The sequence below is a fragment of the Rhea pennata genome, chromosome 3 (genome assembly GCF_028389875.1).
Source record: "Rhea pennata isolate bPtePen1 chromosome 3, bPtePen1.pri, whole genome shotgun sequence".
In the NCBI taxonomy this organism is placed as follows: Eukaryota; Metazoa; Chordata; class Aves; order Rheiformes; family Rheidae; genus Rhea; species Rhea pennata.
In genome coordinates, this window is record NC_084665.1 from 40,226,451 (window position 1) to 40,240,947 (window position 14,497).

A 14,497-nucleotide genomic window follows, 5' to 3' on the forward strand; every position below is an offset into this window, starting at 1 on the left:
TACACTTTGATTGCAATAGTTTTGGGCATAGTCTTGGTTATACTATTAATACTCCTTTGCATCGCGAAAAATTGCAGGTGCATGGTGGAGGCTTGGAGTCTGTTGCGACAGCATACTACTAAGCTAAACATAGAAGAGCTGTTAAAACACATGTATGAAATCTGTCAGGAGATGGGACTAATGGAAGATTTATTGAAGCTACCCTTCACAGGCACTGAACAAGTAAGTGTGGGCAAGAAAAATCTTACTTGCCTCTTTAAAAAGAGGCAAAATTATAATAGTTTTTTGAAATGTATTATTTTTTCCCGCAGGAGTGTTTAGAGAGGTTTTTACAGACTAATGCTGGTGTTCAGAATCATGAATTTCTCTTAGTCCACCATCTACAGCGTGCAAACTACATCCCAGCGCTACAGTTGAATCAGTCAATGAAGGTTAATCTTATGGTAAGCATAGCATTTCTGTCACAGATGCAAGCTTCTGTTCAGTGTTGTTAACTATTACTTGTTAGTAATCAGTAAAAGCTATACTTTCAGCATTTTATATTCTTCTGGGCTTTTATACCATTATTTGAAATGTTATAGGTAAGTTTCTACACCTTAAGTTACAGTCGAATCTGAAAGTTGAACAAAAACTTTCCTTTATCCAAAACTACTCTGTGAATTTATAAACTAAATGTTACAGACCATTGCTCACTCTACTTACAACAGTTTGTTTAAATCTGAGGAATAGATATATCCTTTTTAATCTATAGCTATGAATTCTAATTTTCACAAGTCTTGCATTACGAAAGTGTCAGTTTTTATCAAATTCCTACCAGTCTAGGGCAATTTGCTTCCCAGAGAACAATGTCTGCTTTTATTGTAAGTGGTTCGAATTAGGCTAAAGTACAAAAACCTGCTTAAGTTTAAATGTACATGCAACATCAAGAGATTTTAACACTTGAAGAGCTCCAGTTCTAGAAATTAAGGAATGAATTCTGCATGACTGAGAGAGTAATAATTCATTATAATGTATTGAAGATACGAGGATATGAGCAAGTCAGTGTGAAGTGTGACCTTTATCTGTTTGAACTGTTTTTCTGTGGGTATGTTGTTACCACAGTATCAGTCAATCTTAACATTCATTTTTTCAGATACATGTGCTATGTGTATGTCAAATTATTGAAAATTGATTTGTTACTCCATTCTATGGAATGAAGGGTATGTTGTATGTAAAGTATTGTGTCTTGCACCCAACTTTACTTTTCTACCTCAGCACAGTCCAGATGCCATCCCACACACGAAATTTGTTTGCTGCTTTCTTTCTTCTTCAAACTAAAGCATGAGGTCTGCAATTCCACATCTTTCATGTTAGCACTTGAATGCCAGAAATTCTCAGTTTTCTCTTATTTTTGCGTCCCTAAATAGATTGTGTGTTACATGAACCTTATTACAAATCCGATGCATTTGCTGTTTTCTGGAACCATAGTTTTCCAAGGAGTAAAATTTATAAAGTGATCTTGGAAATTGTTTTGCCTTTGAAAACTTTTATTCAGGTGGATGATGTGTATATAAGTGTAGTTATTTTTTTCTTACCTATTTTGATACTCAAGTCGTTTGTATAAAGTAATTTGCTGTTGCCATGTATCCTGAAGTCATCCAAAGCTTTAGTAAAATACCAGAAAGTCAGCCTTTTATTCAGTAAGCTGTTCAGAGATCGGAATCACAGATGATAACAGATATATCAGAATAAGTTTCTGCGGAGTGCCAGAATTGTTATAAAGTTGCAGATTTTGTTACTGTGCTAGTCTTCTATATCCTATGCTAAATAATAGTAGGCAAAATTAGTGTGTGCTAAATGGTAGAATTTGCAGTTTTGTACAGTAGGTGTATCTTGCGGATATATCTGTAGAGAAAATCAAATTATTTACAAATTAGAATATCACAAATTGTTCTGTGCAATGTTTTGTTGTCATTAGTTGATTTTCTACTTCATTCTTTTCATTTATCAGAATGATCGTGATCCTCGCTTGAGAGAGAGATCAGTTGCCAGAAATTCTATATTAGACCAGTATGGCAAGATACTTCCTAGAGTTCAAAGGAAGTTGGCTATAGAGAGAGCCAAGCCTTACCATTTGCCTTCATCAGTCTTGAGAGAAGGTAAGCTTTAGGGGTAGAATATAATGGACAGCTAAGCTTCACTTTGATTACAAAAATCTGATATTTTTCCACGTCTTTATTTTACAGTTTCACGACCAAAGCCATTATCAACAGTGGCAAAACAAGCTAATGCAGGAAATGTACATACAAGGGCAACTTTCATCAGTAATGTATTGTCAAAAATAGGAGAAGTATGGGTAGGAAATGAGCAGAAAAGCAGTTTCTCACAATATGATAGGTAAGAAGCCTTTCACAAAGTTTTGTCTTTAGCTGCATGTTTGGAGACAGAGCTGAAAAACACTTGAGTTGTGTTAGTGACTTGGAGGTGAAGTTGACTTTAAAGTTTTTTTGGTTTGGCTTTTTTGCACACATTTTATATATATGTGTGTGTGTGTGTGTCTGTGTGTAAAATGTAGTAATAATTTTCAGAGAGAGAGAGTTTCCATTAAAACAATCTTGATTATAAGAATATTTTAATATAAAGGTAAATGTCTTTAAAGAATTTAAGTTGAAGGAAAATACAGGAATACTAAAAGTATGACTGCATCAGTGTGTTGGTGTACAGATTTTGATAAACTTGATTTTGTGATCAAACATTAATCTACCTCTTACTGCCCAGTTTCTGCCTTGTTTTAGCCTTTTTACTTTAAAACAGCAGAATTGTAAACTGCAGAAAATAGGTTAATAATTGTCAGACCACTTTCTGTAGATCGTATCATGAAATAATCTTAAATTTCAGACTGTAGGTGAATAAAAGTCAAATCACATTTTCCTTCTAATTCTAGCCCTAGAATTACAGAACCACCACCAGTCATAGCACTTCCTCTTCCTGATGCAGAGTTGCCTGATGCATTTGTTGGGACACCAGTTACAAAATTTTCACAAAAATGTTCCAGGTATAGTAGATTTACAGAATGAGTATTTCAAATAGATGTGAAAACAAGTTTTTTTATGCAGTCCTTATTCTAAATTTTAAAGTATTTTCAGTTTTATGTAGGTTCTGTCTTAACACAGTAGTGAGTTAGCAGCACTAATTTTAGTACTACTGAAGTACTATTCGACTAGAACTAAATTTAGTAGTACTACATATAAAGTGTCTTCCTAAATAATATGATTCTCATGCTTATGCTTTTCATGTTCCAAGTGTTTTGTTTTCATTTAGTTGTATTTCCTAAAGGAGAAAACTTAGGTGTACACCTAAGGGGAGAACTTGAAGCAGTCCTAGCATTGAAATGTACAGAAAAGAGAAATTCTCTTCTGACACAAAATTAGCATAACTTGCGTAACTTAAAACTGGATTACTCTTGCTTCATAGGTCCTGATTTAGAAAATTAAATATGAAATGTAAGGAAATAATAAAACAGAAGAAAATGCCTCCTATTCATGGCCTTGATGCATCACCCCCACAGTGAGAGCATATTAATCTGTCTTCACCCATATTTTTTCTTCATTGAATATTTTTGCTATGTATTGTCTCAACTCTTTTGAACCCAACTTGATTCTTATTTCCCCCCCCCCCCTTTTCATATTTTAATTGTGTATCTTGACAGGTTGCTGGATTTGGTGGTTCGTCCTGTTCCTTCATGTTCTCCAGCACAGGATGATAACTGGCAGTCACCATGCAGAGCTTCTGCTTCATACATGACATCCAGCCCTTTGCAATCACATGGTTCCATCTCGCAAAAGAAAATCTCAAGAACATCAGAGTTAAATTTACTAGAGACTCCTCTTGTGGTTAAGGTTTGTATTAATAAATAAGTAAATAAAGTATAAAATTTCTGATAAAACCAAAATCACCTTAGTATATAATGACATGGGATTCAACTTGTTATACATTTTCAATATATATGTGGTGGTTCTTCATATAATTCTTTTGGAAGCAACACGTTGATAATGATCTTGAAGAGGACAAGATAAAACAGATAAGAGGACAAGATAAGACAATTTAAATTGAACATTTAGTTTGAACTTAATTGCAATATGCATATTGTCCAGTAGCTTCATGTTGGCTTCTGGACAGAAATGGAACAAAGCATGTTAAAACTGGGCTTTTCTGCATATTTAGACACTTACAAATGTAATTGGTGAAGTAATCTTCATTATTTAAGTATTTAATAGCTCTGTACAGTTCGACTAACATACCTAGATTCAAGAATGTATGTGCTTCAGTTTCTTAATCCATTTAGATGAATGACAGCAGCTCTAGTTAGGCCAGATGTCAGTCTTTTTGTCAAATTCAGTGATAGCTTGTTGCAGTAGCTTTAGTTAATCATTGTTTATGCGCTAAAAATATATTTCCGTTCACTGCCATTGTACTGTATCCTGTAAGCAAATAACACTTGCCCTGGGACTGTTCTTCTTGCCTTCACCTAACTGAATAACAAAACGGTAGTCTCTGAATTACAGCCTCTTTCTTTTTATGACATATTGCCCATGTTATTAAGCCATCTTCATTATTCATCTTTTAATACTTTTGATACCTTCAAAATGATTTTTTGAGCTGGAATTAAGAAGACCTTGACACTTCCAGATGAAGATGTATTGGTATTTCTACAGCACACAGTATCATTTAATTTAGTCCAGTGCACCATATCACTTGATTTATGGAAAAATCACCGTTGCTCTTTTGACTGTTCTTTCATTTTCAGGGAGCAGTGTTTTTAATTCTTGGGTCCAAGATAACCTTTTAAGTCGTATGCCTTTCAGAAGAAGGTGCAGTGCAGAGATTAATGGGATGGGAGATTACACAACAGACAGCATGATGCTGTATCTTTGTTTCTTCAGAAAATGAGTTTTTAAAATAACTTTTTGTATTCGCATTAAAAAATGACAGCTAGCAGGTTATGTCATTAAGGTTGTGATATCTTCTGAAAAAGAGAACAATGCAGATGCTAAATCTTTTCCTCTTTGCTGGTACAAATCCAATTTGCAATTAAAACTAAGACTTTAGACAAATGAAGTCCTCAGTTTTAAAGGTTTAACAGGTTTTAAATCAGATAATTCTATTTTTTTCCTTAGAGAGCTAAAGTTTTGGCCACATCTGCTTCTGCTTCTGGTTTTCCTGGGTTTACTCCTCAATCCATTCTCAGATCCAGCCTTCGCACCACACCCCTAGCAACTCCATCTGCATCTCCAGGTCGATCAGTTACTCCTCCTTTACGAGCCAAGGAACCTAGAATTTCCTTCAGGGAAGAGAGCTCAAGGGCAAAATGGACTGCTGGGGTAAGCTGGGTTGCAGCTAGTGATTTTTACAGCACAAAGCTTTTTAAACTGTGATTTGGTTTAGATGTTATTAAAGGTTGAAAAAACATCTGTGTAACTCCTTGTATTGAGGATTGGAATGAAAATTAGAAAAAGAGCAAATTTGAATTTGGTGAAAAATAGTTATAGACCTGCAAGCATGTGATATTACAGGAGCCTATCTGTAATAAATATGAGCGACCTTGACAGTTCTGTTACTTAAGTGTTGCTAGGAGCTGTGACTGTTCAGAACTGCTAATTCAGTTTCCTGCCATACCTCATCAAATGATAGGATGGTAGGAAAGCTAGGAATTATAAATTGAGCCACTTATTTTTAAATGGCTTCTTTTTTTAAGCCTTGTGAATTACACTTATTTGAAAACAAAAGAAGTCATGAGCTGCATATATTTTCGATCTCTTCTTGTGAGGCTGTGGTTACTTAACTCCTACTGTTAAGAGTTGTACTGTTGTCTGTTCCCCAACCCTAAGCTTCCCAGTTTTAATTCCTGTCTTGCAGTAGGGATAGTATTCATATAACTGTAAAACGAAGTCAGACGAGAGTGATCTACCTGAAAGTTGTCTCCTTCTACTCCTCTCACATTTTTGTTTTCTTTGATTCACTGATGCACCTTATTGTGTAGTTGCAGAAGTAACGAGAGCACGTGCTGGTATCTGCATGTATTTTCTGTATTTTATTGAAAGACCTACCAAGACTGAGGGCTACTCAATTGTAACAGAAGGTTCTTTCCCCTATATAAATTGCTTACTAATCGTAGGGTGTGGCCAGATTAATTTACTTGTTTCATGCTACAGCATAGAGTATGTTGAAATATTTAAATTGTGCATACAGGTTAAAAGAGCAAGCAAAAAAGAAAGATTTGGAAAGTGCTGTTACGTGTGCAGTGTTCCATCTTTTTGAAAACATAGTAGTGAACCAGATCAATAGCTTGAAGGTGAGACTATAAATAATCACTAATGAGAATTGGTTTGATTTAATTTTCCAAGGCTGTGGAAACTCATTAGGCAGTCAAAACTGTAATCAACTTTTACACTCAGCTTTGAAAAAAGTGCTAGTATGACAAGTAATTTTTAAGTAGGTTGCTTAAGGTAAAGCTTCTAAGACTTATAAGTATTATCAGCATGTTTCCATTTCTTTCTTTTTTTCTTGCCTTAGTAAAGCACATGCATGTTATTGATTGTTTACTTTTTTTTTTTTTTTTTAAACAAAGGTAGTAGAAGATGATAAAAAGCAGTCTGGAGCTTCATCTGAGCATCATCATGTAGTGGTGGACAATGATGCTTGGTCTAAAAGCAGAGACAAAACAACTCTGTTTACACTGAGCAATCCTGAGGATGATCATGCTGAAGTGGAAGAGTCTTCAGAAAGCATAGTTGGAGATGGTTTGGAGAAGATGGAAGTCAGCAAAGAAAATAGTAGCTTCTCTGCCAGGTCAGACCAAACTACTTTGGAGTATCATGATGCAAAATCACCTGGCGATTTTGAAGATGATATCATCTTTATAGCCTCTAAACCAGCTAATTCTTCCACTGGAGAAGTTGCCAATTTTCAGGAATCGGAGAAGGAAGAAGACAATGAAACGGTTGAAGACAAACCTTTCCAGATGGAACAATTGGATTCATCAGAGCTAGGGAAACAAGGTGGTGTGTTTCATCATGTGATAACTTAAATTTTTTAATTAATTCTTCAAATGTCTTCTAAAGATGTCTTTGAGTGCCACAGTTGATACTGATAAGTGTTCACAATTTTTTTTAGGCACTTTTGATTGAAAAAGCCATTTATTTTGAATCATTTTTCAGGTATCTTGGTCTTTATGAGTGCATGATGCTTTTGACTGGTGTTTCTTGCGAGCAGTTGCACTTCCTTATTGCTCAGTTAAATAATTTCCTTTTGGAAAATGAATTTGTATGGTTCCAGCTGTGCTCCGTCATTCTGCTGGCTTAACATTTTATGCAGATTCTTCCCAAATCTATTTCAGTTGATATTTGAGCTGGATTACCATTTGAGGCAGCCCAGCTGCTTAGGCCATGTTCATATTAGCACCTCTGCTGGCGGATTAGAGGGGATGTAAATCTTTGTCAGGGGTGCAGGGATGTAGAGCTGTGAATGATCGTTTCTTCAGGTAGTGCAGAACAGGAAGACGATGTGCCAATATGGCTGATGTCAGTGTTTCACAGTGTTTAGTCCATCCACCTCTATAAAGTTTGCTACTTTGGAGAATGGTATGCAAGTATCAGCCTACTGTCACTGAGATGTTAAAACAGTTCATAACAGTGACTGTGTAGTCACATATCAGTGTACCATATGGCTGAAATGATTCTTCAGGATCCTGGAGAGAGATTGTCACTATTGATGTTTCTGAGCCCCTTTTCTTTGTGGAAAAACAGGTATTTTCAGGTATGGACTTGCACAAGTAGAGAGGATCTGAGTGTTTGTAATAAGTTCAGAACATGTATCTGTCTTGTTTCAGGTGTCTTGTATTTTGACAAGAAAACAAAGGTGCTTTCCACTAAAAGTAATAATGATAAGGTACTAATGATTAAAGAATAATCTTGTGAAGAAACTTTGTCATTTCTGGGCTATGGTAGAAACAGTTCTGTACAATTCCATTACTCTGAAAACGTTACAAGGTAGTCTATGTAGTTCTCATTTGGCTTGAGCTAGCAAAGTTATCCACATCTGAGTACTGCCCGCAAAGGTGATTGATGGACTTAGAGGAGGCAGGCAGTAGAAGCAAAAAGGATAAGGAGGACACGTCTAAAACTGAACCTGTAAACATAAAAACAGGTTAGCAAGCAGTTCAGAAACCAGCTTTTTCTCTGACTCGCGCGTGCTCTCTCAGCTGCTGAGTATGTTTTTCTCTTTCCATCTTCTGGGAGAAGAAAAACATTGCAGATGGATAAAATCATTTTCTCAGCCTTTGGAGAAATATGGGTGCTATTCTTTTCAAGAACAACGGTCAATTATTAGAGTTAAGAACGTTAGATGCATTCTTGTAAGAATGTAAACAAAATACCAGTAGTGGTCTTGTTTTCTTACCTGGGAACGTGTCAAACTCCTTCTTGTTTTACTGGAAACAACAATTCGAACTTTCTGTTGAAGTTTCATTACATCAGTATTCTTAATGTGTAAGAGGCTTGTTAAAACTCATGTGAGTGTTTTAAAAGAATAAGTACAACAGGGAAATCAACTGCTTGTCTTATTTTTCTAGGATTTTTGGAAGAATTGGATACTGAATGTCCTGCTTTTCTGGAGGATGGTAAATCAATGCTTAAAGCTGCTGAGGCTGCCACTTGTTGGACAGCAAGTGAAAGGTAAGTTTATAAAATACATGTATCTTTGACTTTGCTGAACTATGTAACTGCTGGCTTTCTTGTGTTTAAAAACTGTATGATTTTTGACCTGATATTGGTTCTTTCTTTTGTTTTTACATATAATGGTTTTCTTGTATCTTGCTGTCTGTAAGCATAATTCATTAGGCATAAGTTTAGTTTGAATTGACTAGCTGTCATATCTGTCATTTGTTTCTCAAATAGCTGCAGACCTGAAAGTACAATGGTGAAGACTTCTTTCATTCACTAGGCCGTGTAAATCTTGTTACAGATTAAGTCTTATGAAGCAGATATTGTGAATTTAAGTCCCACTTCTGTCTGAAAATGATGTAGCTAAAAGTTATAACTGAGATTCCTGCAACTTAAAAGGTTTTTTCTGGTATTTGAATTCTTTCTGGCAGTATTTTGTACATTTAACTAATGTTCTTTTGTGTGCTCATTTAAGCATTTATCTATGAAAAGGGTAGACGTTTCCTTACAAGATGCTTTAAGATCTGCAACTGCTTAGTGATAAAGAGAAAATCTGATAAATGAAATAACTCTTAATTGTGTATGGTAATTTGTACTGATAGGAACTTTTGTTCTAAATTTACGTTATGGTATTTGCAGTCTTTCTACAGAACACAAATTACATATTATTATTTAATACAACTCTGTAATTAAGAAACCAGTGTTACATAGCTGGGGAGAATGTGAAGTATCTAATTCGTTGAATAAAACAAGCCCCAAATTGAGTGTAGTTATGTTGGGGAATGAAATTCCAATTTTTCTTAATTAGTTCTATTTTGAGACTTAAGATTCACGCTATAAGATTCTATAGTGAGAGAATATTTTGTAAACCTAATTTAGGTTTGTTATGATACTTTAAGCTGAATTTTTCTTTTTCTGTTTATGAAGTGAAATGAACCACCAGGAGTCCAAAATGTCCTCCTCTTTGGAAGAAAAAGACATACCAATTGCAACAAATCCACAGGCCTCTGAATTCCTGGAGGCAGACAATGAATGTATGTACCATATTTTGAGGGTGTTATCTGAGTTTAAGGAGCAGAACTCATAAGATTAAATGCGTAGTTTGCCATATCACTAAACAAGTGTATCATATGGAATAGAGCTACTATATTGCTGCTAACTTTCATCAAGTTGTAGAGAGAATATGTTCCTTAAGAAAGTGCTCGTAGTGAATGTTCCTGTTTTTGATAAAGATACTGAGAAAACTGATAAAATCTAAAATGTTACTTAAAGTATTTTTCTTAATGTTGTATACCACTCCTAATGTGTGTGCTACAGGATCTGCTGCTTGAGCTATTTTAAATGATGAGGCATCCTCAGTATTTAGGGTCTGAAGAAAAACTAACAATCAGTGTGCCTTTTCAGCCATTTCTTGTTGTGTTGTTCTTTTTGTCTCTGAACTTGACAGCTGATTTCCCTTTCCTCCTTTTTTTGTTGTGAGCTGTGTACCAAGGAGATATGTTTGGCTTCTACTTCTTGGAGAAAGCCTGATACACGTGTCAGGAGGAAAAACAGTATTCTTTCTCTAGCGCTCTCTGTTAATGGCAGTGCATAACATGTTTCGTAATTTCAGCAATATTTGGAGGCATGAGTTGTTTGCAGGCAAACTTTCTTAAATATTTAACGCTATTCCACAGAAATAGATCTTCAGTTATTGTATCTGATATTTTAGGATAGTCTAGGTAGCTTTGTTTTCTTCTTTCTCTTAATATAATTTCTGGCCTTTATTTGGCACTAGAAGAACTTTCTGGAAAAGTTCTGCGCTCAGGCTGTGACAACCTTGAGCAATGCTCAAGTATAGCCACATTCAGGTATTTTTAAGGAGCATACCCACAGAGTATTTGTTACTTAATTGCTATATAAATGACAAAGTTTATGTTAAAATGACATAAATCTTTTTCAGCTGTGATAAGTATCCTTGATAGTGAGGATGTGATCAGTACTCATTCAGAAAACCACCTTGAAGGAAAGGGTGTGGATTTACCTAAAGAAGGTAACCTAGAAGAAGCTGAAGAAAACGTTCCTTTCCTGCAAGAAGAAACACCAGCTTCTAACAATCTTCCTAAAACTGAGGAAATTAATGTAAGTAAGATTATTCTTCCATTTCTACAGAATAGAAAGCACTTAGAAAAGTTAGTTACACCAAAACACCTTAATTTCTGTATCTAGTTAACATACATTAACTTAATTATGCAATGGCGGATGCCTTTTGTTGTCTGTGTGTTTTCTGTATGTACGACAGAGAAGAGAATCTGTTAAGACTTGGACCTTTGAGAGCTGAAGTAGTACAAAAAAAACCCTTTTGGTTTAAATAACTGTGTATTCATTTGGTTTACTAAAGCTTAAACATTTATTTCTTATTTGGGTTAATTTTTATATATATATATATATATATATATATATATATATATATATATATATATAAAAGATCAAGAAAGATTGAGGAGTGCAGTGTTTGGATACTGGATATCACTTACCAAATGGCTAATTATGTGGGAACCTAACTCATTTTCAGAATGAATTAGGTGCTTCTATTCTTTATTATTTATTCCTTATTAACACAAACAGAATTTCCAGTAATGAGCCTTTGTCCTTTAATTTGAATCAAGTTAAACAGGCAGTTACTCTTTTGGCTCTTTTCAGCTTTGGGATTTGGGAGAATGCTGTAGAAATCATTATATTCTTGGAAATATTCAAGTCACTTACGGGAGTAAATTGAAAACTTTTAATGATTAAAAAGGGAGCGGTGCATGAAACAGCCTCAAATCTTCTGAAGTCATTCATGTGGCATTACAGTACAGGTTAAGCTAGCTACTTTCTTGTTTGTGGGTGTGTAAGTGTGAAAGGGGAGTTTGGACAGAGTGGTACTTGAATTAAGTCTTGAAGTATGGCATGTTTCTACAATATGATGCTCTAGCAACTTTTAACAAGATATAGGTGCCAAGAAACTAAGCAGATTCTGTGGAGAATACTGTTAAATGGCTCCTTTTTTCTCCTGTATTTGGCTAGCACTGTAATTTAAAGGGTTGAACAAAGATCTTAACACCTTGACTAAATTGTCTTGACCTATTTGAATCAAGATAAGAGCTTCCTCTTGAAATAAATAAAGAATATTACTTTTTTGTTCAACATAAAACTTTGAAAATCTCATGTGGATTTAGAAGAAGGGAAGAATAATTATTCAGTACAAGAAACTTAAAAACAGGAGGTGGAGGGATTATCACAAATGCAGTATGTTATTGCATACACTGAATATTCTCTTTTCTGTTCCTTAAATGCAAGAATTCTATCTATACTAGTATAGATTACATTGTATATTCCTAATTTTACATTAAGTGGTGGTCTAAAAGGAAAAGCAGTGTTTCGCTGTCCTCAATTCCATCTGTGTCAGATTGAAATTTGTCTGTGTGATAATTAATGATACATTAACAGATTTTTTTTTTTTTTTTTTTTTTTTAAACTTCAGGTAATTGAAAACAGTGAAGTTAAGGCACAGATCTCAGAAGAAGCACCTGAAACATCTCCCACTAGTGAACTACATTCATCAGGCAATCTTAAGCTTCAATATAGCTATGCTGCTATAGAACAACAGTTTGCATGTGATTTGCCTGATAATAATGATGGTGAATGTGATGCAGCTGAGGGAGATGGAGAACTTTTTATATCTCAGAGTAATTTTACACTAGTGTTGGAAGGAGAAGAAGGTGAAGTGGAGATGGGAGACCCATCATTAGTAGATGCTTCTAAACCAGCTAGCACAACAGCAGAGGAAAAATCTATGAACAGTTTGGGGAATACTGAAAACCAAGAACATGTTAGAAACTCAGTATCAACTGTAACTAGTGATCAGGAATCTCAAAATATTGCAGAGTCACTCCCATATGTGCCTGAACCCATCAAAGTAGCTATTGCTGAGAATTTATTGGATGCAATCAAAGACACAAGAAGTAAAGAATTTACATCTGAAGTTGTAGAGCAGTCTATTCATGAAAGCATAGGTAAAAAGATGACCAGATTCCAGAAGTCAAAAGCTGTCTTAACAGCTGTGCCTGAAGGAATGGAAGATGAATCCAGCATGCATCAAGTAGAGTATGTGGTCACCCCTAGAACGCGTGCAAGGAGACAGTTGAATAGAAGTCTAATTATTCCATCAACAGAGGATCAGCAACTATTAAAACCAGACAAACCGGTTCTGTTGGGACTGTCTACTCGGAGAAGTACCAGGAGAACAAAAGAAACATCTGAGACTTCTGATGTTCAAATAGAAGATAAGGCTCAAGATGAGCAAACACCTGTGATCCCTGTTACTCCTAGAAGAGGTAGGAAGCCTAAACAGAGTAATTCAGAAAAAGTAGAAAGCAGCCATTCTGAGGGACAAGCATTGTCCATCAGTACACAGTCCATCGCTGTTACTCCAAGAAGAGGATTAAGGAGAGTAAAGGAACCTGTATCTGAACTTTTGGAAGAGACTAATGAGGAAACTTCTCTTGCTGAAAGTAGCTTTCTTGCTACTACTACTTCCAAAAGGACTAGAGGAGGAAAAAGTTCAGTAGGAGATCAAGAAACTGGCCAGATTGGCACTGATCATAAGGCAAAAATGGCAGTCAGTCCTAGTAGAAGTGGAAGAAAATTAAAAAACATTAATTTACAGCTTACTGAAAATATTGTCACAAGTCAAGAGGTGCAGCCTAGTGACCAAGTCCTCTTACCTGTGCCAACTAAAAGAGGCAGAAGAAGAAAGGTGAGTTCATCAGAAGTCTCAGAAAATTCTGAGCTTGATCTGTCTAGATCATCACTTCCTCAAACAGAGTTTAAACTTCCTGTCACTCCTAGAAGAAGTGTTAGGAAGGGGGCTCAGAATCTCTTGTCAGATACAGAGTCTCTGTCTACTCAGGAAGACATACATTCAGGTGACAAAGTACAAATCCTTCATACTCCTAGAAGATCAACAAGAGTTATGCTTGCTAAACCAGAAAAAACAGATACTTTTGAGAGAACACCTGTGCAGCCAAATGAGGACCCAACTACACCCAAGACTACAGTAAGGACAGGGCGTCGAGGCAGAAAGAGCAGACTCCCTTCAGTAGTGGAGGAGAGCACAGTGGAAGAAACCTTTTCCCAAGGACCTGATGGCAGTCCTTTGCTGCTTGCAGATATAAGTAAATCAGGACATGATGAAACATCAAGAATTTTAACAGATCATAGCACTCGTATTACAAGAACCAGATCCCGCAAACCTGGCATGCATCAGAAAATATCTGTAGAGGAAAATGAGTCCTTCTTTTTCTCTCCTCCTCTTACAAAGCTGACAAAGAAATTAAAAGGTAGGTGTGATATTTTCTTACACAAAAAAGGGGATATTATAATCTTGTCAATTACAGCATGAAAAAAATCCATTAATATGGATGTATGTACCCCTAAAGAATGTAACTGTGCAAAAGTGAAAATGTGTAATGAAAGAGAGAATTCCTTTTTTGTCTAAAGACTGTTCGACTGGCCCCTTACAGTAGAAGCAAATGAGGAAGATGAAATGTTCTGAATGAAGTGAAATGTAATCTGAATTGTCATGACATTATTTTCATCAAATTTCAAAACATTAGAGAGAGATTGCTTAATATGTGATTGCCCTCTCTTTCGCTTGACAGAGAAATAAAGGATGCATGCTTCGTGATTTTGTTCAGATTTTTAACCTAAAATGAGCTGCTGCTTGCAGCAAACTATACAGCTCTTAATTATGTGATTGTCTTTCATTGACTTAT

At 35.6% G+C, this 14,497-nt stretch overlaps 1 protein-coding gene across 2 annotated transcripts in view; it reads left to right on the plus strand.

Moving 5' to 3' along the window:
• AHCTF1 (AT-hook containing transcription factor 1) overlaps positions 1-14,497 on the plus strand; it is a 55,655-nt gene that overhangs the window by 35,699 nt on the left and 5,459 nt on the right. For both annotated transcript variants that reach the window (XM_062572107.1, XM_062572106.1), the window contains exons 22-33: positions 78-222; positions 312-443; positions 1,991-2,138; positions 2,226-2,376; positions 2,924-3,034; positions 3,689-3,878; positions 5,157-5,360; positions 6,608-7,037; positions 8,609-8,711; positions 9,627-9,733; positions 10,642-10,820; positions 12,205-14,062. In XM_062572107.1, the coding sequence (XP_062428091.1) occupies positions 78-222; positions 312-443; positions 1,991-2,138; positions 2,226-2,376; positions 2,924-3,034; positions 3,689-3,878; positions 5,157-5,360; positions 6,608-7,037; positions 8,609-8,711; positions 9,627-9,733; positions 10,642-10,820; positions 12,205-14,062 (3,758 nt within the window). The remainder of the gene's footprint in view (positions 1-77; positions 223-311; positions 444-1,990; positions 2,139-2,225; positions 2,377-2,923; positions 3,035-3,688; positions 3,879-5,156; positions 5,361-6,607; positions 7,038-8,608; positions 8,712-9,626; positions 9,734-10,641; positions 10,821-12,204; positions 14,063-14,497) is intronic.